Raw genomic sequence first — 23,255 nt, forward strand, 5'->3', positions numbered from 1 at the left:
AGAGTGTGTGTGAGAGAGAGAGAGAGAGAGAGAGAGAGAGAGAGAGAGAGAGCGAGAGAGAGAGATTTACATAGACATAGATATAGATAGGCAAGGTGTAATTTAGCTTTGACAAGGCAAAAGTGAAGTATAGCTATCAATATCTGCAGTGCCGGCCCAGTGTCCAGTGGTTAGCGTGTTGACCTCACAGTGCAGAGGTGTAAGGTTCAATTCCCACTCTGGCCTTCCTGTGTGGGATTTGCATGTTCTCCCCGTATCTGCATGCGTTTTCTCTGGGCACTCCGGTTTCCTCCCACATTCCAAAAACATGCGTAGCAGGTTAATGGAACACTCTAAATCGTCCCGAGGTGTGGCTCTGAGTGCGGTGGTTGTTCGTCTATGTTTGCTCTGCGATTGGCTGGCAACCAGTTCAGATCGAACCACGCCTCCTGCCCGAAAAGACAGCTGGGGACAGGCTCCAGCACGCCCTGCAACCCTTATGAAAAGTGGATCAGAAAATGGATGGATGACTATCTGTCATTTAGACAGGTCACAATTCAATAACAGATACATTGAATGAAAAGTCCAGTTTTTGCAGTATATTGCAAACTATTTTTTGTAAACTGTGGGTATGGTTTGTTCCAGAATCATTTATTTGATCTTTTGTGTTTTCAAGAGAAAAAAAATGATACACCACCACATCATTTGTTTTGTCCAGCTCAGCCATCAAAAGTACACTTTTTAATGAGTGATTTAATTTTTTTCATATCATACAGAAAACGTTGCTGTGTTTCGTACAACCCGGCACTTGAAAAATCTAAATACATATTTTTGTTGTTGTTGTTGTTTTCATGTGTTAGCTGCTATGTTAACTGGTCAACAACAAATTTAGTTGCATAATCTTAGTTTGTTCACTTTTTTTCTGGAGAAAAGGTCACATTTCTAAAATGTTCGTTGTAGTTGATTGTTGTGTGACCGTGACTGTATTTTCTATGGAGCTTGTGACACAAGAACCTCATGTGAATCAAACCACCTGCGTGATCTGAGTCTACAAAATTATTTTTGTTTGCCACCACTTTGACAAAGTGCTACAAAAGGCCAAGGGAGCATGACATATTGTAATGAAGATAAGGCTCGCTCAGATCCATATTAGTCATGCATCCAAGTTAGCTGTGCATACATCTCATCGTGGAGGATGGGCAGCTTCCATAAAATCTGCACAAAAGTGTTTGCTTTCGATGAAAGAACTGTGAGTGACAAGTATAAACACAAATAATAACCGTATCTTACTTCACAATGGAGGCCTGGGGCTTTTCTGGAATCTCATTCCTATTTACAGTCTGAGTCTCGTGGCCCGTGTGGGATCACAACACATTTAACATGTGATCTTGAAGATGAGAGATGGTTGATGAGCACATGAGAGTAATGAGGCTTGAGAAAGTTATACATCGTGTGGGCTACAAACTACACACAAACTGGAAGATAATCCAGAAAGAAGTCATAAGGACGAGGCCATGAAATATATTCATTTAGGCTACACACCATGGGTCAAATAAGGTAACGCTAAAATATAAATCCTTCATTGTCACTGTAAAACATTATCAAACAACAGTCATCATTGAAATGCAGTTTAGCAACTCTCTCAAACTAAGACTATAGTTGCTCTCTCTGCAGACTCGGTATTTTAGGTATTAAACTGTAACAATCTCGGGTCAAAGTCACCCAGGGAAATTATTGCTGCAGCAGACCATTCCACTGTTCAAAATTCGTGTAGCTGCGTTTGTACACCACAAGGTGGTAATATTACTCTTTTTGTTGAAGTACCCCAATTAAACAACCGTAACACCTAAGTTTTCTGCAGTGTTTTGTATTTTAAAGAATAGTCAGAACCATCTGTTAAACAAAGGGGAAAAACAAACTGGTTTGTCAACAGTCTTTGATGTCTCAGATCTTTCTGTTGACTGCTTGGAGCGAGTTTGAAATACTACATGGTTTAAGAAAGTTTGCGTGTTTGCTTTGATGTCTTTGATGTACAGAAGTCTTGCGTTGGAAAAGTCTCGCGGAGGTGGAATGTATCATTTTTTCGTTCCGAAGGCACCAGTAGCCATAGAATGAAGTGAATGAAGAAGTGAACGGCAGGAAGTGGCAGCGAAGGCAGCTCCACACCTTTCCGGTGTATCAGCGCCGCGACCAGATCGGCTTTAAGACTGCTACTGGGAGAATTAATCGAAAGTCGGGGCCAAAACTGAGGTAAGCTGTTGTATTCCCGTTCATAGATGTACCTCGAGTCTGTCGATGTTAGTAATATTCTATCGTGTCGCTTATTTTGTAACAGGATCCGGCTGCTTCGTTGACGCTAACTGTTAGCGAGCTAGCCGGCTAGGCTAGTTAGCTTGCTAGCCGTCATTAGCGGACATAGGCAAATTTGGGATGCCTGCTTGACACTCCTATTTAATCTCCTTACAGGGGGGCGAGACGTGGACTTTCCTGGTTGAGTGCATGTGTTGCTGAGTCACCGAGGACTTGCTTGTCGTGGACCTTCGTAACCGGGAAGGTGAAGTTAACTGACGCAAAGCTTTGGCTGGTATTGCGTTAGCCGCAGAAAGCTGCTTTTCTTACCCGGTAGTGCTGACAGAGAGCCGGGGTGCAGCCGGTCAAGGGGCGCGTCACACGTCGCCCGAGGGACTTCACTGCGGCGTTTAGAGATACAACATCTCCTTTTTGTACACCACAGGCTGTTGCGGAAAACCACCCTTTGGCTGATTCGTGCCCAAGAATGCCCATCGTGCAACAGCTGCTGCCAAGTTTGTAGAGTAACGAGGCATGGTGTGAAAAGGCCCCGCTGACACACTGTGCTCCTTTGAATGTACACGTCCATGCGCCTGACAGCATAGCAAGCAAGCTCTTGTAGTTAGACTCACCATGAGAGTGTATTTCTAACGTTGCTACTGGGAGTCATGCTTTCACCAAAAAGCCTGTAATTGAACTGAAGCTTCTCTATAATAAGCAGAGTGCCCCTGCCTGATTTTGTCATTACCAGCAAGGTATATATGCAGAAGAGTTGAAAATGGGAAAAGTGCTCTCGAAGATATTTGGCAACAAGGAGATGAGAATATTAATGCTTGGACTTGATGCCGCCGGAAAGACAACAATTCTCTACAAACTGAAACTGGGACAGTCCGTCACCACGATCCCCACAGTGGGCTTCAACGTGGAGACTGTCACCTACAAAAATGTCAAATTCAACGTGTGGGATGTCGGCGGCCAAGATAAGATTCGCCCCCTGTGGCGACACTACTACACGGGCACCCAGGGGCTCATCTTTGTTGTGGATTGCGCAGACAGGGATCGCATCGATGAGGCGCGGCAGGAACTCCACCGAATCATCAATGACAGGGAGATGAGGGATGCCATCATCCTGATATTCGCCAATAAGCAAGACCTTCCCGATGCCATGAAGCCACACGAAATTCAAGAGAAGCTCGGATTGACACGCATCCGAGATAGGAATTGGTATGTTCAACCCTCGTGTGCGACCACGGGTGATGGACTCTATGAGGGCCTGACATGGCTAACCTCTAATTACAAATCTTAATGATTGAGTGCTGACTGTTTTAGGTCAAAACTATAATAAAGTTGCAAAGAACCTCTCCAATGAGTATGGTTAAGTACAAATTGATTAGCCTCATTTATTTTTTAATACTGCAATTACCCCATGACTAATTTATCTGCAGATTGGAGTGCTGGTTTAAATAAATGCTTGTCATGTGTAGCAGACAACTAGCTCAACATTTTAGGACTTGCTTATTGAATATTCAACGAATTGGTTCGATTGTGGAAGCCACAAACAGTTCACCACCTTTGCCTGTTGTTTTTCCTGTTTTCTATGATTTTTCTAATGACGCTGAATTTCTCTGCATTCTTCGGCTGGGGTTCTTTAATTTTTGCTTGCTTTCTGTTAAAGGAGATCTTGAATGCTTATGGACCTTGACCCAGTACTATGGTGAATAGTACTTGTTTGAAAGGTATTGGTTGCCGCAAATGAGAGTGTATCACCATTGCCATCTGTCTTGACTTGAGAGAAGAAATACTTCACATTTCATTAGCCCTCTCACTCAATTCCCTCATGTGGGCTATATAGTAAACTGATGTCTCATGTCTTGATACCTAAATGTGCTGAGTATTCAACAAATGGGCCTCCAAATACTCTTAACATGCTTGTTGGGATGTTTTTTATTTCTTTCTTCTTAGTTTTGGGGGAGGAAACACACACCCTCTCCAAGGGAATGTCCTTCAGCTCCGAGTTCTCTCAATCTGATATTGATTAGTCTCAGTATTGGGAATTAATATAATAGCCTGTATCTGTAGCATGAAGTGCAGCAAACCTCCACCAGGGACCTTCTGTCATGCGGTCAAAAGTGTGCTGCTGCTCCTGTTTTGATCAGGGTGGGGCGAGGGATCCATGTACAGACCTTGTCATTGTAATGTCTTATTAAAAAAAGTGATTTCAAATCCATGTCTTCGTAATGTTACTTTTTACCGAAACAACAGATTTACTGACCGCTTTGAACAAACTCAACGGGATGCCTTTACACAGGCGGCAGCTATTAACTTCCCAGACCAGTGAGACTGACTTCATAGAAACCTCAAATTGAATGTTTCTGCCCACCATGTCCTTGCCTTTCAGTAGGAGAATGTTCAAAACAGGAAGCTAAAACTGTTGGTCTTTGATTGTTTGCGTGAGAGTGTGCGTCACTGTACAACGTAATGCTGCATTGTTTATGCTGAGACCTGTGGGATAAAAATCAGTTGACTGAAGCATCGTAGTTTTATGTTAGCATGTGCCTTTCTGCACAACAATGGTACAAAGTTTAATGAGTTAGGTTTAATATATTACTGATTTAGGTAGTTGCACACTTTAGTTCACTTTTAGATTTACCCCACTGGGATTGAAAGGCAACCAGTTCAAGGTGTTCGCCGCCGACTGCACGATGACAGCTGGGATAGACTGCAGCACGCCCCCCGACCCTTGTGAAGACAAACGAATCAGGAAATGGATGCGGTGTTCGCCTCCTACTGCCCGATGACCCTTGTGAAGACAAACGAATCAGGAAATGGATGGATGGATTTACCCCGTAGTCTTTGCGAATTGCAACAGAAGTATAGTGGATTCAAAAAGTCTACAGACCGCTCTTGAGGTGTCATTTTTTTTGCGGGGGGAGGGGGGGGACAATAAAATGTCAACCATTAAAGTGACTAACTTGTTCTACTTATTTGATGAGAAATTAAATATTTAAAACGGCAAATTAAAATGGCCAAGATAATGTGGTTCCATGAGTGCACACCCATCTGAGGGTGTGGCTGTGTTCAGAATTAACCACACCCATAGAAACGTTTGTAAAATGGGAGTGGACTTGGCACACACCTGCTACCATTTTTTAAGTGGCTCTTGTAGCACCAAATAAAATTCTGATGTTTTCATCAGCATTTTCTGACACTTTTGTTTGCGACGTCTTACAGCACAAGCTATGGGTCACAGGGAGCGATATTATTGTTCATTTTGTAAATTTAAACTATAGTTTTAGTTTTGGTTTTATAAAAACATTTTTGTTTTGATTTTATTTCATTCAGGGAAATGTTTTTTTCAGTTTATAAGTTATTTCATTTATTTTTATTAACTAAAATTTCCTTGATGCTGACTCCCATTTAACAGTGAGTGTGAATGTGATTGGTTCATTGTCAACTGGCTACATCCCACATCCAACATGCGTGTGCAAGTTGCGCGTACTTCTGCAACATCATCTCAGTTTTTTACTTCCCTCTAAAAGATGTCTTTTTTTCACTGCCGTTCAAGAGGTAGATCACAAAAATCTGCCATTTGTAAAGATTAGTCTAGACCTTTGTTTATCCACTGTATGTGAAATTGCGTGAGACAAAAAAATGTCATGGTACAGGAATGGCATCAAACATCGACCAGCCAGACGTTTCCATAACTTGATAACTTTCACAATATCATGTCATCCAATACAATTGCTGTACTGAATATTCTTCAATTCACTTTCAAGGGATGACTTGATTGATTTCTTTCAGGCATTAGGAGGGAAGATTATTTTGAGGCCTGACAGTGATCTGCAGTTTCATGCAGCGTTAAAACGGCCTAACGCGAGTAACAAGAAGTGAGCATTCTTTAGGGGTTTCATTTCCCCCATCACTGCTGACCTCATTAAAATATTGCAGCTTAGGCTGCTGCTGTTGAATTGTCATTTCCTTCTCCTCCTTATGTCTTGTGCTAATGCATCATATTAACACATCATATCAAAGATACTTGGTTGATTTTCGTCAACGCTATTTAAAAAGATTCAAAGATTCAGCTGAATATGCAGATAGACCATATTCACATTTGTGTCCTCACAAACGTCACCTCCATCTCTCCAAAGGGAAAATGTGTAATTTTTAACGATCGTATGTGTTTCCTGAGCTTTATTCAGCCAAAGCATATTTTCCATGAGAAAAATCTCATGGTACACTACCACCACACTCAAAAAATGTATGCATACTGAAATGATGATCATCTCATCACAATTTTGTTTCGTTGAATACAAAGATACTATTCTGTTGCCTGAATGGCAACAAGTGGATACACAGGTTAATTCCACCTTCTGCCAGCTAATGGAAGAGTATTTAAATGTTCTTAGCAGGTAAACGGCAGGATCTGTGTTGCTTGCATTGACAAACAAAATCTGCATTTTCCATCCCTCCATTTTTATCCTGCTTATCGTCATGAGGCAAGGCAGCCTAAGCCTTTATACTGTATAGCATATTTCATACACAAGCCAACTCAATGCGCTTCGCAAAGATGTAGCACATTTTGGTTGCGTGTGAGCTGGAGCCGATCCCAGATGACTTTGTGTGAGAGGACGATTATTCGGACATCAATTGCTTGTCTTTGCGCTCCACGGTACAATGGCACCCTGGGCGGCCGTTCTTGTTTTGTTTGGACTGATTTCAGTGTGGGCAACACGGTGAACGAATGATTGGCACGTATGCCTCACAGTGCTGAGATTTAGGCTCGGGCCCTCCTGTTTGAAGTTTGAATGCTCTCTATGTACTGGCTTAGGTTTTCTCTGTACTGTAGCTTCCTCTCACATTACAAAACCATTCATGTCGGGTTCAGTGAAAACTTGAAATTGCCCACTTGTGCATACACACAAACCACATAAATGTCATATTGATGTGGCTCAAAGCCGTGCCTGCGTGCGGGTGAGAGTTGTAGGCACAAGCGCAACAAGAGTATGTGGTACATGTATAGTGATCATATTTTGGTCTTTCCTCCACTGACCATGCGCGTGCATTTTATAAATTTTCACAAACTGTTTTCGTAACTAAGAAAGCCCAAACCATGTTTTGTAATCAAATTTTGAATGAAAAGTGTGTTATGTAAACAGCCATAAATGCTTCAGAGTGAAACTCAGTGAGCTCCTGGTCCAGGCCTCCATTAGCTGCCGATGGCACTTTAATTGGGTTGTAATGGTCACTTTGGGTGGCACCACTTCATTACAACTGTAGGATTCTTGCTGCTTTATTGGCAACACCATCAGGATCCTCAGTGGGAGGACAGAGACTGCAAGTAACATTTATATGACTCTAGAGATGAGTCTTCCCGGCATTTTTTTTCCAATTCCCTGGGTGACTGGAATGCCTTCCACTTCCTGAGAGGAAAGTTTAGCCATCGTGAAATAAGTCTCATACTTTTTGTCATTGACAGGCAAGACAGAATGTAGCATTTTGTTCCGAATGTGATCTATTTTTTTTTTCCTAATTCATGCTTCTTCCATTCCATCCAATTTAACTGCTCTAGTTAAGTTTCCAATCCGGTTTTGTTTTGGGTTGACCACAATGCCTGTTTATTGGTTCAGTTACTATGACAATGGCCTGATGGGACATCTGCTGCTGGTGCTCTCAGTGCCACCAAAATGAAAGAGCGGACCACAAGTTTCCACTGAGCTCCTCAATGCTAAAAGTAAAGAGGAAGAGCTGCTGAAAGTTCCTCCCACTCTTAATCCCTTCTCCTGGGCAATCTTGCTTTCCCATTCAAGAAAACTCCTTTTACTTTCATTGCATTGAAATTTGAAAGGGGGCTGGGGGGGGGGCTCTTTTAACCCAGTTTAATGGTCTTCTGACTGGAGTTCTTCAAAAAAAACATAAGCATCAAACAGCTGCAGCTCATTAAGAACACTGCATCTCGGTTTCTGACCAAAACAAAGTGCATTAAGCAGTGAGCTTGCTTAGCTTACAGCTAATTGCTAACACATTACCTCAAACAATCTGAAAGCTAGCTAAGCAGACAGTTAAGCAACATAATATACTGTACATTTGATGATTTCAACTACAAAGCAGGGTATGTCAGTACAAAAATAATTATCGCAAAGAGAATGATTTTCTAACCTCAAAACACACTTTTCCCTTTCACATTTTGCAACCTGTGCTTCAGGACACAGATTTTTCACATAGAGTAAAAGTGAGCATATGCAGAGTCGATCATGGAATTCCGAACTTGTTCCTGATTGGAGTAAGTGACCTGTGTTACAACTGTACCTGGTCTCCCCTAAAGTTATTTCTGACTTGATGTATAACTGCAGGATTTGTAATGCTCAAGCACAGAGCCAAAGCATGTTATTATCCTGGTGTATTTATGTCAAGATTTCAGCAGAGAACGCCCACCCTACTACAGTTTACAAAGGCAATGATTATTCAGGCAAAGCATATCCCCAAGGACAGTAAAAACAGCTCTTTGGTTTGGTTAGCAAGCCTGAACGTTTATCTTCTTTTCATGGGACCTGTAAGTAACAATTTTTGGCAGCTGAAAGTTGTTTCAGGTGCCCGATACGCAATGTCACAGTTAAAATATTAACATAGTCCATTTTTTCTCAATATTTACTAAACGTGCGTCTTGAGCATCGATTTATTTTACTTTTTAGCCAATGTGAAAGGGTGCGCTTTGCGCAATGGACTAAAACGCATTCCTTTCATATTTCTTCCCGAACGTTACTTATAATCTTGTGTTACAAATTCACCAGAGTAGAAAATGATCATACCTTGTTGGATTTCTGTTTGACATAACCAATTTGGATTCTAATGGATAGCTGGAAGTGCTTGTAGGAGTGTTAATTAGATGATTTAGGTCAGTAATCATAGTTATCACAACACGTCTATAATTGTAGCCTTTTCTTCTCTTTAAAAAGCAGCCACATTCCATCCTTAAGTATCACAGATTCTATTCATGTGAAAACATGACATTTGTCCACACAGTTTAACTGGTTAGTCCCTGAATTGTGTTTATTCAGTTGCAAAACACACACACACACACACACACACACACACACACACACACACACACACACACACACACACAGAGTCAAGGACGTCACAAACGAGCATTATCAGTCTTGCTTTGAAAGAGAGGCCACACCACAGTACAGTCAATTCAGTGGACTCAAAGAGCATCTATCCCTAAAAAAAAGTCTATCTTTTGTATGTCTGATGCATTCGACCGAGAGGTTACACACAGCACAAAGTGCAAATGGCATGTGCTTGGGGAATCTGGTTTTGGCTTCCTAAACTGTCTCATCACTCAGCGACTTGCAGTTCAGCACCCGCGGATTTGTGTAGTCAAGGATTTTTGTTCACTAGTTTTTAAATATTCTTAAAAATGTGTGTGTGGGGTGCGGGGTGTTCCACACATTTCCCGTTTTTTTTCATGGAAAATGCATGTTGGATGTTTTTTTCAAGGATTTTTCAGGATTCCCCAAAATTATACCTTGAACGTTTGAGGCATATAATTGTCCAAAATGTTTTGTAAGATAAATATTTTCTGGTATCATTTAGAGGGAACTAAGAGGCCTAGTCCCAATTGATTAAATAAGCATTGTTTCCCCAATATTTTTGAGAAATAATGCAGAAGGGTCTTAAAACAAGAGCGCATATGTGCAAGCATGTGTTATAGTGTGCTTGTGTGTACTCACTAAACTGCAACACGGCTGTCTTTGCCGCATCCAAACCATCCTTAGGGTCCACTGTGTGTGTGTGTGCGTGTGTGTGTGTGTGTGTCCATGTGGCAGGTGAACCATTATATTCAGTCTGTCAGGCTTGCCAACGCCGTACACCACTCGAAGCCATTAAAAATGACACATTTCATTACGTAATCTGTGAGCACACTAATCAAATGAGTTCCAGTGAAGCTCTGACCGTGTCCGTGAGGCATTCATGAGAGCATTTATTTGAGTTGAGTCATCTCTGGCAGGTGAAAGAGAGAGAGATGATCCATGAGGGTGTAGTTCTACGCACTTACACAGCCTTTTCTATCTTTAACTGTCCCCGTTAGGTTTCTATTTTGAAGCCAAACTTTTAATATTGAGAGAATGACTCTTCATATGGGGAACACAATGTCGCTTGGCTCCAGGAAACATGATGATGATAATGATGATGATGATGATGATGATGACACAAAGGCTCCTCTTTGTCACTTGACCATGATGCAGCAGGGTGGTGCTGCTGCTCACTGTCGCACACACTCCCTCGCCCAGCTGTTTTCTTTTTGTTTTTCTACACAAAATAGACAAGAGGAAGTTGTGTGCGTAGTACAGATGGTATTTGGAACTCAAACCTGTTTAAATAGACTGAGGTTTGAAATCTAAACAACTACCACAGACTGTGATAAGAAGATATCCTTAATCAAGGAAAACTTAATTATTTCATAGATGAATGTGCACACCCTACGCTTATTTACTTATTTCTTAAGAATTTCAGCTGGGCTGTTAACTGACATTTTATTCGATTGTCTAATTTTCCACAAAAAGCACCATCTGTGGGCAGGAATCGCTGCCATTCTGCCTCCAGGCTACATGTACAACACATGTCCAACAATGTTTCCTGACAACACATGTCTTCATAGTAAGACCCCCTCATTTAACTGTATCCCCCAGCAGCGCTCATCTAATTAGCCAAGACTATCGCAGCACTGTTGTAAATATTTTTGGAAAAATTTATGGAGGCGAGGACACGAGGGAGATTTTGGATTCTAAATAATTTCACTGATAAGAGAGTTAGTAGGGATGCAGCGGGAATGCTGCACTGAAAAGCGACGTTCCACTTTAATCTCCAAATGATCCCCCTTGCACCGGGACTTTTTAACGCTACATGTAACTTACATTAATTCGACGAGCATATCACAATCAGAATCACAGGAGAACTGAATCATCTCAAACCATTAGTGTGGGGTCAATAACATTATGCCTGCCTAAAGGCGACGTCAACCCCCAAATTTTCTTTACAATAATAAATTTTATGCATGCCAACGATTCAAATGAAAGCATTCTTATTGGTATTGTGTTTGTGGGGTACGAGTTAAGCAGCAAAATTCCCCCGTTTCTGTCAATATCACGGGGGGGGGGGCATTTTAGCACTTGCTGTAGACTGCAACGACATCGCATTTGCTCAGGGCTTTAGGTAACAACCAATCATGGCACAGCTTCATAAAACAGGTGAGCAGTGTGTGTGGGTTTTCTCCAGGTACTTCCCCTTCCTCCCCATATTCCAAGTGAAGACTAAACTGACTGGGTGTAAATGATTGCTTCTCTTTGTGGCATGCAATTGGCTGGCAACCATGCCAGGGTATATGCCCGTTTCTTGGCCAAAGTCCCCAAGGGTTGGAACCAGCTCATCCAAGACTCCAATGAGGAAAAACGCTATAGAAAACGGATGGATGGTCAACTGCAACATATTCAAGGACAGAATGTTCCTGCTGAGCATACTTCATGTAAGCAGGATGTTCACATTGAGATATTGTGATTATTGCCCCACTGTTTATTTCATCTAAAACTCAGGTTCACACAGGGACAACATAGTGATAGCCCAATGTTAGCATTAATCGCTTTATTTGGCCATTGTTGCACCAGAGCTCATGAGTGTAAACAGTGAGGTGCATGAAAGACTGGAAAGAGCTTCCCCCCCGCATGCCTGTGGCAGAGTCGGGTATGCTTCACGGTTTATGCTTGTAAAAGAGCCATAATCATGCGTACCATCTGGGACTTGGGCTGGAATTCCCCTCGCATGGAGAAAAAAAAGACTGGTAGAACTGTGAGTGGCACGTAAGTTGTCATTCGCAGCGCCGACTTGAAGCTTAGATAAATAGACAGTGTGGAGTACACATTTTAGTCCATAACTGGAGCCTTGGCATGATGTTGAATTGACAGTCATGTGACTGATTAAAATGACAGCAAGGGGAAAAAAAACAACCAACAATCTCTGCTTCATCATGAAACTGCAGCTTTATTTAAGATTCAAAACTGAGCCACACTTTTTTTAATGGCAACTATTGCCCCCTAGTGTTACAAATAGGCAATGCTTTAGCTCCACTACAAACTCATGGCGTCCACACATGGATTCATGACACCAAAATAGGTGCTTATTGTATACATTATTTGCTATTACAGCAGCAAAGTGATTCTGGGCATCTTGTGTGGAGTTATAGGATGTTCTCTCCGTGTTTGCGTGGGTTTTCTTTGAGTGCTCCATTATCCTCCAACATTTGAAAAACACTGTTATATTCATTGATGACTTTTCCAAGTGACAGATCTTAATTGAATGTGAGTGTGAACTAGTGCTGGTCAACTAATCAACATTTAATCCCGATTTCGATTTGGGCATCTCACAATCCTAAAAATATTATAATGGAAGAAAAATTCTTAATGTGCTGAACGGAAAGATGTGTGTTTGGATGTTGCTGCATTGTGAAAGCACGCTGACGTGCCATCTTGCTTGTGCATCAAGCGTGTCACGAGTGTTAGTCTGCTTTCCCTGAGCTTGCCTTAAGCGTTTTCATTACACCTCAGTTGGAGATGATATAAAAATTAAACATTAGAAAACCATTTCCACACATTGTATATTTAAATATAAGACATACTCCATTTTACAAACATCGCCTGTGCTAATGAGAGCAGTTAATAGGGAATTTCATTCACCGGGTAATAGAAAAATTAGCATCAAGTGGGAGTGAAATTCCTTCAAACAATGAATATTTACAAGCAAACACTGCAGTACCACATCCAGACACGTACCGTAACAACAATTATTTTTCTTTGTGAGCTCTGAGCTTGGTTGGCAATCAATCCAGGTTGTATTAGGCCAAAGAAACATAATCTATTTACATACAAACTCAAACTTTTTTCTTAAAATGTAGGATGTGAATGTCTGGACTGCTAAACTCACTATCGTGTTTGCTCAAAGGGATTTCTTCACAGTTGAAGCTTTGTTGCAGCAACTAAAGGATGAAATAATAAAGGACATGACCCATTGAGTAGCAAGACCCAATACTGGATTTGTTACATATTCATGCATTTATATTTACAGCTCAAAGACATGGCTCTTACCTCAAAAAACTGCTTCTCAACTTTTGGGTTGATACCCTCAGTGCGTTGCTCATAGCAACAAATGATGCAGGTCTCTGGTCCACTGAGCAGCTTCAATGTTTCCACCAGCGGGGTAACTGACTTTGTGGGAATAAATGAAAGCATTTGAGAAGACATTTAGTGCACTGCTGCACGTGGATGTGATAAAATATGCAAAATGTCAATTTAGACTTCTATCTATAACAATACCTGTTTGTAATAAATGCAATCCGCCATCAGGACATAGTTTGGATGTGGAAGGAAACCAGATACATCTTCACCCCTGCGCAAAAGAACACCTCAGACTTTAAATGTGAGTACCCAAACACAGACAATCACCTACAATCAAGCATATAAACATAAAAAAAAATAGTACAAACCATTTCAGTACCTTGGCAGTTATTGATCCACCACTGATGAGAGCCTGATTGCCTTGAATGTTCACTTTCAGGAGGGTCTGCAAATCTTCTAAGTCTGTCACACTAACATTAGCCCTATGGGAGTCAAAACAATGAACCAGGAATTAAAAGACATTAACTGGGTAAGCCAATACGGAAACGTCAACTGTACACGGTTTATGATACTACAGGAGGTCTTTGGTTGACAACAGTTCCAATCGTAGGGCAAAATAATCCGATGTGTACATAAACGGTAAATTTTTATATGAAAAACACATTTACTCCATATCTATATATGCTACTCACCCCAATGTTGCTGCCATCAGACCAACGACCCCTGTTCCAGCTCCTAACTCCACCACTCTTTGGCCAGCCCATAAATTCACTCCTGAGGACGGATCGTAAAATTGTTTTGTTTCTAAATATTTTGCGAGAACGATGGCCGCATCCCACACCACGCAGCCCACGTCCCCCATGTAACATTGGCACACTGTCAAGAGAGAACCGTCGTTTTTATCGATTTGTCTCACAAAATAGTTGTGCTCTCCCTGCGCCGCCATGTTGGATAAACCCAAGCGGAAACGGAAGTTCACCAGCTCAGATTAAAATAATATTTTCTTTCATATTATTAAAGTATGTTGTCGCGAACGAATGCTGAGTTCAGGCAGGCGGTTGGTATTAAATCCGCCAATAAAAACTTTAGAACATGTCAGCAATAATATTTCCAACCTTGCGTGAAACGAGCGGAAGAGGCGAGAGGGCAGGCAGGCGTGCATCGGTCGCGCCAGAAAGTTGTTAGCTTCTTAGCTAGCATCAGCTTCTTCTCGGCGTTTTTGTTGTTATATTAACCTTTTTACTCAATTTAAGACTTATGTGGTACCACTGACTTGGGAAACATAATTCATATAGTATAGACTTATTACTTTTGCAATGTTTCGTAGCAGCACAGAAGAGATTGCCACTAGTGATACTTGCGAAAGTGGCCATACTTCTGAGGTATCTCCAGCTGAAAGAAGCCTTGTTAATGGAACCACTTCTTGTAATCCGGTATCAGCCTCCCCTGGTTTGTCCTGTCAAAGTCTGGAAGAAGGGAGTAGTCACTCCAGCAGTGGTCCATCACTTCCTCGCCCTGCCCCGGGTAACTGCTGCGTTAGGTTTTTAGTTCAAGATCGCACAACATGTTAGGTAGGCTCATGTGTATTATAACAGTAATCAATAAATCGGATTTTTCTTTTACTTACTGGTTTGGTTTGTCAGAAAGGACACGCCACACAGGAAGGACAAATCCACCCCACCTTGCATGTACCTCAGACAGCTCCTACCGCGGAGGAACACCAAGCCTAAGGAAAACCCCTGGTTCTGTGAGGGCCACACACCTTGCACGGACACCGGTGACTGATACTGGTACCGTGGCCCAAAGCAGTACTTTGAGTTCGAGGTTGTGTTGTATTTTCTCGCTTTAATTTCTCTTTTATTGCAGTTACAAGTTGCCCCTCTTCTACCACGGCTTCTGGTACAACTGTGGTTATAGCCTTGGTTGAAGGGCGCGGGTTGGCCAGGGGAGAGATTGGAATGGCCAGTCTTAACTTGAAATGTCCAGAGCTTGTACTCTCTCAGTTTGCGGACACTGGAACATATGCCAAGGTAATCTAGGCATTCACAAAAGCTGTTGTAGTTGTAATTGCCATCTTTGTAATAAAAAGATGCCAACCTGTACACTTTTCAAGGTCATAACCAAGGTCCACATTTTGTTTCCAATGGAAATACTGATGCCAGACACTGCTTGCGAGAAGGGAAAAGGGACAAAGCTCTTTAGTCTTGTCACAGAGAATCTCCAGGTGCCAATGCATGGACATATGTAGCATAAAAACTGTCAATATTGTACTATTTGGTACAAATATTTTTATTTTGTGTGTCAGGGTGTTGCATTCACTGCAATTCAAAGGAAATATTTTAATGAGAAGAAAGGCCTGGAGTATATCCAGCAGCTCTGTGCTCCAGAATTTAGCACTGTCCTGATGGAAGTTCAAGCAAAGTATGCCACTGAGTACAATTCTGTGCAAAAAAAAAAAAAAGACCTAAACTGTGACAACCATTTTATTACCAACTGTCCCAATTTGTGCAGATATTATTGCTTAGCAGCTGCAGCTGCTTTGCTGAAATATTTGGAATTCATTCAGAACTCCGTGTATGCTGCCAAGTCGCTGAAAGTGAGCTTTAAAGGAAGCGAACAGACGGCTATGATCGACTCAGCGTCTGCCACTAACATGGAGCTTGTGGTCAACAACAGAGACCACAGGTGCAGTAAGAGCGAGCGATGACCAAACATAATTTTCGATGTCATGCTTGTATTGTCACGTTTTTTTTTTGGTACACAGTATACAGTGTTTACTGTGCACGCACACAGGAGCGACCATACCCTTCTAGGCGTCCTTAACTACACGAAAACACCCGGTGGCGCCAGACGGTTACGCTCCAATATTCTGGAGCCTCTGATAGATGTGGATACCATCAACATTCGCTTGGACACGATACAAGAAATGCTGCAGAATGAGGAGCTCTTCTTTGGACTGAAGAATGGTACCAAAGAAACAATTTGAAAAAAACTTGAGTACAGTATTGTACAAACTGACAGAATTACCTGAACATTTTGACCCTGTCTTATTCTTCTTCAGCTATAGGTCACTTCCTTGACATTGACCAGCTGCTCTCTGTTCTCGTCCAGGTCCCAAAACAAGAGACAGTATGTATAGTACTTTTATTAGTTATTATGTCCTCATATAAACTGTATCTAAATTATTATCCAGTGAGTTAACAGCATTCAGATGCAAAGCAGAGGAAACAAAAATAGCTCACAGAAATGACCAGAACATACATTGACACCATTGAAACTTTATTTATATCTTTGTGAGAGGGAGTGAAAGTTGCCTGTGCTTGTGCAATCTTCAAGTATTGGTGGACAAATAGTGGCATACAGTGGCTTTGTGCAAGTGCCATTCATTTGCAGTCTGTACATGGAGAGGTGAGCATGTCTTGCTTTGGAGGGAGTCTCAGGGTCTCCACAATTCGCAAATAACCCCCAAATGGCCAATACAGGGGACGGAAATGTCGCTTAGTTGCTAGCACTGAGTAATAGCTTGTTTGTAGTTCTGTCGTTTGTGCATTGTAACAGAAGACCTTTGATAAAGACACTATTGTTCATTGTTAAAAAGAAAATGAATAAGATCTCCTTCAAAAAAATATTTTGGCGTTCACCATAGTCAATGTATACAAATTGGAAATAATTGTAAACTTTTCATTTTTGCCAGACCATTCTCATTATGAATGTGATGTTGATTGTAAATATACAGGTTCCAAATAGGCTTCTATGCTCTTATTTAATGTGTAAATAACTTCAGTGAGCACAGGCCAATGTATAGTAGTAATCGGTTGTTTTATACTATTTTTGTAGTTTCAGGTTGCGGAAGCGAAGATTACACATGTCATTCAGCTGAAACACACTTTGGATTTGGTGCCACAGTTGAGGGTTAGTGTCCGATGATATACACAAGTTAATAGCTCCAAAGTTATGTTTACTTATTTATTTTTTTAACCAGATAATTTTATATGCAGGTGGTGTTAAAGAACTGCAACACAGCTCTTCTTAAAGCATACAGCACTTCACTTGAGGACAGCAGGTCTGCAAGTGCTGTTATTTTTATTTGTGTGTGTGTGTGTGGGTGTGTGTGTGTGTGTGTGTGTGTGTGTGTGTGTGTGTGTGTGTGTGTGTGTACTTCTACTTATACAGTGTTTTGTGTCCACCTTCAGATTTGACATGATTTTGAAGCAGATCCTTACCGTTATTAATGACGACACCACCTACCTGAAGGGGAACCTCAACATGCGCACACAGAAGTGCTATGCCGTGCGGCCCAACGTCAACGAGTTCCTGGACATTGCCCGACGAGCTTATACCGAAATAGTGGATGACATTGCAGGTGGAGACCTCTTTTTTATTATTTTATAAGAGGCATGTATAATTTCTTTCTAAGGATGTTCATTTGAAATCTGATCATTCACAATGAAAAAAAAGTGTATCTTAAGTAAAAGGTGAAAACCTCAAAACAAACAGTTGGGGCCAGAATTATTCATTCTATTGGCAAAATTCGTTCCATGTCAAAATGATGATCTTTTTTTCAATAAAGGCATTTAAAATGCTGATTATAATGCCAGATCTTTTAGAATGGTGCAAAATATTGCATGCCCTCAACATTTGCAGATACAGTAAGAAAATGACTAAATCAATTTCAGAATGTTACAAACGGTGGACTGACCCAACTTCTTACAGTCTTTTGTCACTGTCTTATTTACTTTCACGTGAAAACACACATAAATAACATAAAAATAAGTTTTTAATAAAGTGGCTTATTTTTCACGGATAGTCTTGGAAGTGTTGATAGCATAGCAGTTGTTTCTCAGGACTAGTAAACCAGATGGCGGAGAACTATGGCTTTCCCATGCGCACAAGCTTCAGCACCGCTCGAGGTTTCTTCATCCAGATGAAGCTGGAAGGAAGGTTCTTGCCTGAGGGCAAACTACCTCCGGAGTTCATTAAGGTATCATCAGTGAGAATGACAATATAAGTTCCAATTTTATCTTTAATTCAGTAAAAATATTTTCTGAGTAAATAAAATAAATAAACTGCATGGCATTATACTACGCCATTAGTATCCTGAGTAATATCCATTTGCTTAATTTTGATTTGGTTTGTCCTGATGTCCATGATCATTTTTGTTGTTTCACAGTTGTTTGTTGAATAGTTGCAATTTGTTGCCTTGAACAAATTTATGAATTATCCAACATAAATAAGGCAACATAAATATTTATTGCCTGAGCATAATTGTTGGCATCCTGCATCTGTCCTGTCAGGTGGTCAAACACAAGGACAACTATAGCTTTACCACTGCCGATCTGGTGAAGTTGAACGACCGCTGTGATGAGGCCCTGAGAGAGATTGTTCACATGTCCTATGTGTGAGTAGAGCAACATACTCATACTCAGAACAAACACATATTTATATTGGGTGCACACGGTTACAGTAAAACCCCCTCCATTCCGGGTTTGCGGCCTCGGTGTTTTGCAGGGTTTTTTTGTGAATCACGCAGGTCACCAAAACAAAAACCCCACCCATATTTACTGATTTTGCCAATCAAAGCTATTGTGTTGGTAGCCACTGATTGGTGGTTCTGTAACAAAAGTCACAGATGTATAAGGGCTTAGAAGACCATATTAATGCAATTGTACGAAATGAAGATTTTCGACGGTCAATTTCAACACACGAGCAGGGGTTCTCAATATTAAATTACCAAGTTTCTAAGTGCCGGAAAAGTTTTCAAAGCTTCTGTGCTTTTTGTGATTGTTTCACCCCACCATCCACACAATGGGCTGTCTAGTTTGCCTCACTTCCCCCTAATTCCAAAACTGTATTTACGGGCATAAGGATTTATTGGGAATGTTTGGCAATATTGTCATTGTCATAGTTTCCTTTTAAAATGTATCTATAACTGTCTGGGTTATGCTGATGTGCTCAAAGTTTACATACAATTTTACATAGTCATCAGGCAAAATACATTGATTTCTATATTAATGGGATCAGTCAAACTAAGTCAAACTAAATCAAATCAAACACTAGGGTGTTTCAGAATAGCACAATTATTAAACAAAACATAGCAATAAAGAAAATAAGGAAATGGTTCCCACTGACTTAGTCATTACATTTTCCCAAAATATTGCCAATATTTTTTTTTAGGAATTCTGCCAGGGTATACAGTATAAGCTGAAGCGCAATCGTATCCTTGGTGTCTAACCTGCACTATGTGGCCCTCGCATGCAACAATATAAAATTGAAGGGTTGTCGCTCTCTTCAAGAAGATTGACTACACAAGACTCTGCTTTTCTTACACTAATCTTGAGCACTGAACTTGTCTCTTTCCAAGGGTCGTATGTCAACTGCTCGGCACTATCCGTGAGCACATCCATTGCCTCTATAAACTGTCGGATGCTGTGTCGATGCTGGATATGCTGCTGTCCCTGGCAAACGCCTGCACCCTCTCTGACTATGGTGAGCGTGATGCGTTGCTCATGTCTTGTCCAACTGTCACACTGTATACGTTTGATTTACAGCGCCTAGAAAATGTCAATGAGCTGGCGCTTTGACGGACCTTTGCCCTTTTTTCGTGGGCCGAGGGTCACAGAGTCAGTCCCAAAGGTGGCGAATTCAGACACTCAGTTGTCTGAGTGTCCACAGACACATGCTGATTTACAGCTCGGTTCTTCCCCTGCCAACATGTGCTCAGGTTATTTGTTGTTGTTGTTTGTATTTCAAAAACAATTTCCTCCAACAAATATCTGAAATTGAATGACTCCATACCAGAATGTTATTGCTTCTATTAGAATTCTTTGTAAACTGTATAGGCAATGTCATTTTTATTCAGTGACTGATTTTTCAGATTTTATTCAAATAAGTTAAACAAAGATTAATGCAACCAAAAAAAAAAAAATAGCTGCCGTTTGGAACTGACATAAGGAGACTGCTCAGAGCAAATCAATTTAATGTGTGGCAATTTTTAACTTTTAACTGCAATATATTTATTAAAAAACAATAATCATTGTGTCATTATTATGGCTGCACAATAAGTGAATTTTAATTGACAAATTGAACTGGAATCATTTGGTGTATTAATAATTAATCTAATCTTTTCTAATCGAGCGCTTTCGCAACCATTGGTGAGCCAACCACCAATGGGCAAACAAAGCTAAGCCTTAATTAAGATGCCTAAATAAAAAGCGGGTGCACCCTAAAGTGGAAGGCTAAAGTCACTTGGTGGACTAATGAGAGCGAGGCATGTCGAGAGAAGAAAGCACAACAAAAATTGGAGTTACTTCCTCAAAATGGATCAACATCCGTTTTCTGGACTTCTTTTGGATTCAGGGCAAGTGATGTTGGGAAATAAAATAAAATTTAAATTAAATTCTTATGTCTTGTTTTCAGATGAATTCTAGAGCAATGATCTGACCCACAAACATTTGGGCCATATTTGGTTTGAACTCCAAGTTGCAAAACCTTTGGGCCATTCAAATTCCACTGTATCGTGACAATTCATAAAGATTGAGTTTCTAACAGCTCCCCAAGATGGAAGCCAACTGGTCTCAAATGCCCCCTTGTGGCTATTTGATACATGATTTTGTGTGTGTGTGTGTGTGTGTGTGTGTGCGTGTGTGTGTGTGTGTGTGTGTGTGTGCGTGTGTGTGTGTGTGTGTGTGTGTGTGCGTGTGTGTGTGTGTGTGTGTGTGTGTGTATTGTTTTGTCATTTGCAAGTGCGACCAGAGTTCACAGACACATTAGCCATCAAACAGGGTCGTCATCCCATCTTGGAGCGAATGCCCGGACAGCAGCTTGTCTCTAACAACTGTTATGTCTCCGAGGGGAGCAACTTTGTCATCATCACAGGGCCCAATATGAGCGGGAAATCCACATATCTCAAACAGGTGGCACTGTGTCAGATCATGGCTCAAATAGGTCAGTAATTACGTTACAATATTTGAAGCAACACGCTGCTGTGATTTCAGGTTTGAGTGACACTACTTTTTTTTGGTTTGTTTTTTTCACAGGTTCTTTTGTCCCTGCTGAGTATGCTTCTTTCCGTGTGGCAGATCAGATTTTCACCAGAATTGGTGTTGATGACGATTTCGAAACGAACTCTTCCACATTCATGTTGGAAATGAAGGAGGTTCTCTACATTCTTTTGATTTTGTGAAAAAGAAACCGCTGCTTGATCAATCAACTTCTTCTCCTCTTAAGGTGTCATACATAATCCACAATGTCAGTGAACGCTCCCTCATCATCATTGATGAGCTGGGCCGTGGCACCAGTGCTGAAGAAGGCATTGGAATATGTCACTCAGTTTGTGAGTTTCTCCTCAGCCTCAAGGTAAAGCGCGCTGACATTTCTTTGTGAAGTAAGAAGATGAATGAGCCTATACTACAGTCTATATTATACACGTATACTTGCTTACAAAGAAAAATATGTTAGTTCTGTGGTGTTTTTTTATGTTTGTAGGCCTTCACCCTGTTTGCCACACACTACCTTGAGCTGTGCCAACTCGAATCTCTGTATCCCGGTGTGGACAACCAGCACATGCAGGTTCAGCACACACGCACTCGTGACACTGGCACTGAGAGCATAGTGTACACACACTTACTGAGTCAAGGATTCTCTGAAGAAAGACATTACGGTAAACAGTCTGCTGAATCACTGTGATGAAATATTTGTCAGAAGGGTGCAAACAAATCGTACTATTGCTCTGTTAGGCCTCAAAGCGGCAGAAATGACCTCACTTCCTTCGAGCATAATCCAGGAAGCAAAGACAATTGCCTCCAAAGTCAGCAAGCAGCTTTTGGTAGGCTTCATTCACTTGTCCTGGAAAGTATATTTTAGTACTGTACTGTGTGTCCAGCAATGTGTGCAAAAAGCAAATCATGCAATATGCCCCCCTGGTGTTCAATTAGCATCACAAATTCCCTTCAAATGTTTCTGTTCAAGTAAAATGTGTTTTGCACATTCATCCCAAGGCCAAGCGTAAGTGTGATCCAGAAACAGAGAGGCAGCGCGCTTTACACCGCTTGGCCACCCGCCTCCTGCAGACTGCCAGAAACTCCAGACTTGACCCGGATAGCCTACGCATGTATCTCAAGGGCCTAAGGAAGCAGTATGAGGGAGAGCTGGAAGCTATAGGGCTGCCAGTATCCTCTGACACCTAAAAGAGGAATCAAATCTTAGAGGAATGACTGTCCTGGATGTGCATTAAGTAAGAAAGTAAAAGGCTGGTGTCTTAAGTTTATTTAGACAAGGATGCACTTCCTTGACTTTTATTTGCCACAAATGTACAATAAAAATCTGGTGTAGAGAGAAAGTGAAACATTTACCACTAAAATACAGAGCATTCACAACATTCAGGAAAACTATAAATTTCAAATTCAGAAACATTGTTACCCAGGAAAAGAAAACAAAAGAAAATAGAATGTAAGTATTCTTGTGATTGTCATCCATTTTTATTTAGGGCATATTTATATGGATTTTTTGCTTACAAAGAAAACTATGTTAGTTCTGTGGTGTTTTTTTATGTTTGTAGGCCTTCACCCTGTTTGCCACACACTATTTTGTTGCAGTTTATATCATTTTGTACGCTTTATTTGTATGTTTCAATCATCTCATTAAATTCTGGTACTTGTCCTTGGGTCCCTCGAAAGTTGCTAAAAAAAATAATTGCTATTATTTTTCATTACCCACGTCCCATCATATCAGATCAGGCCCCAACATACCATGCCCATTTGATGCAGTGGCGATTGCTCTCGGACTGCAAGAGAAGCTCGGCTTCCCCTAAAATGTCAAAGA

The 23,255-nt window shown here is 41.0% G+C and overlaps 3 protein-coding genes across 6 annotated transcripts; 2 read left to right on the top strand and 1 right to left on the bottom strand.

Annotated features, from left to right (window-relative positions):
- Positions 1-1,918: 1,918 nt before the first annotated feature.
- Positions 1,919-4,495, top strand: arf6b (ADP-ribosylation factor 6b). 3 transcript variants are annotated; one of them, XM_019865448.1, is made up of 3 exons: positions 1,919-2,229; positions 2,446-2,533; positions 2,714-4,495. In XM_019865448.1, exon 3 carries the CDS (start codon positions 3,047-3,049, stop codon positions 3,572-3,574), a length of 528 nt encoding a protein of 175 aa, XP_019721007.1. In that variant the 5' UTR covers positions 1,919-2,229; positions 2,446-2,533; positions 2,714-3,046; the 3' UTR covers positions 3,575-4,495. The 3 variants fall into 3 exon arrangements, with proteins under 3 accessions (XP_019721007.1, XP_019721008.1, XP_019721009.1); XM_019865449.1 differs by having other exon boundaries at positions 2,446-4,495; XM_019865450.1 differs by lacking the exon at positions 2,446-2,533.
- Positions 4,496-12,286: 7,791 nt separating this feature from the next.
- vcpkmt (valosin containing protein lysine (K) methyltransferase) lies at positions 12,287-14,413 on the bottom strand. Its single transcript, XM_019865512.1, has 5 exons — positions 14,129-14,413; positions 13,805-13,918; positions 13,635-13,707; positions 13,407-13,526; positions 12,287-13,297 (listed from the first exon to the last, which is right to left on the bottom strand). Exons 1-5 carry the CDS (start codon positions 14,380-14,382, stop codon positions 13,193-13,195), a joined length of 666 nt encoding a protein of 221 aa, XP_019721071.1. The 5' UTR covers positions 14,383-14,413; the 3' UTR covers positions 12,287-13,192.
- A 30-nt stretch (positions 14,414-14,443) lies between these two features.
- On the top strand, positions 14,444-22,930 carry msh4 (mutS homolog 4). Of its 2 annotated transcripts, none has more exons than XR_002167682.1 (20): positions 14,444-14,960; positions 15,080-15,226; positions 15,303-15,466; positions 15,550-15,660; positions 15,742-15,857; positions 15,948-16,121; positions 16,230-16,402; positions 16,498-16,565; positions 17,274-17,348; positions 17,435-17,499; positions 17,630-17,799; positions 18,281-18,417; positions 18,731-18,834; positions 19,798-19,922; positions 21,180-21,380; positions 21,473-21,591; positions 21,663-21,791; positions 21,921-22,004; positions 22,172-22,260; positions 22,433-22,513. XR_002167682.1 is itself a non-coding variant. In XM_019865511.1 (20 exons), the coding sequence occupies exons 1-20, from the start codon at positions 14,753-14,755 to the stop codon at positions 22,619-22,621; spliced, it is 2,739 nt and encodes a 912-aa protein (XP_019721070.1). In that variant the 5' UTR covers positions 14,449-14,752; the 3' UTR covers positions 22,622-22,930. The 2 variants fall into 2 exon arrangements, 1 of the variants encoding a protein (XP_019721070.1); XM_019865511.1 differs by having other exon boundaries at positions 14,449-14,960; positions 21,921-22,095; positions 22,433-22,930.
- Positions 22,931-23,255: the final 325 nt, after the last annotated feature.

The sequence above is a fragment of the Hippocampus comes genome, unplaced genomic scaffold (genome assembly GCF_001891065.2).
Source record: "Hippocampus comes isolate QL1 unplaced genomic scaffold, H_comes_QL1_v1.1 scaffold443, whole genome shotgun sequence".
Classification (NCBI taxonomy): domain Eukaryota; kingdom Metazoa; phylum Chordata; class Actinopteri; order Syngnathiformes; family Syngnathidae; genus Hippocampus; species Hippocampus comes.

Excerpts from the sequence above, each read along its gene's own strand:
- msh4 (XM_019865511.1), top strand. The coding sequence starts at position 14,753 with ATGTTTCGTAGCAGCACAGAAGAGATTGCCACTAGTGATACTTGCGAA. Across the intron at positions 17,349-17,434 it reads ATTTGGTGCCACAGTTGAGG|GTGGTGTTAAAGAACTGCAA; the intron begins GTTAGTGTCCGA and ends TTTTATATGCAG. Across the intron at positions 22,261-22,432 it reads AAGTCAGCAAGCAGCTTTTG|GCCAAGCGTAAGTGTGATCC; the intron begins GTAGGCTTCATT and ends ATTCATCCCAAG.
- arf6b (XM_019865449.1), top strand. The coding sequence starts at position 3,047 with ATGGGAAAAGTGCTCTCGAAGATATTTGGCAACAAGGAGATGAGAATA.
- vcpkmt (XM_019865512.1), bottom strand. The coding sequence starts at position 14,382 with ATGGCGGCGCAGGGAGAGCACAACTATTTTGTGAGACAAATCGATAAA. Across the intron at positions 13,919-14,128 it reads CTGATGGCAGCAACATTGGG|GGCTAATGTTAGTGTGACAG; the intron begins GTGAGTAGCATA and ends TGACTCCCATAG. Across the intron at positions 13,298-13,406 it reads TTGAGAAGCAGTTTTTTGAG|TTGCTGCAACAAAGCTTCAA; the intron begins GTAAGAGCCATG and ends TTCATCCTTTAG.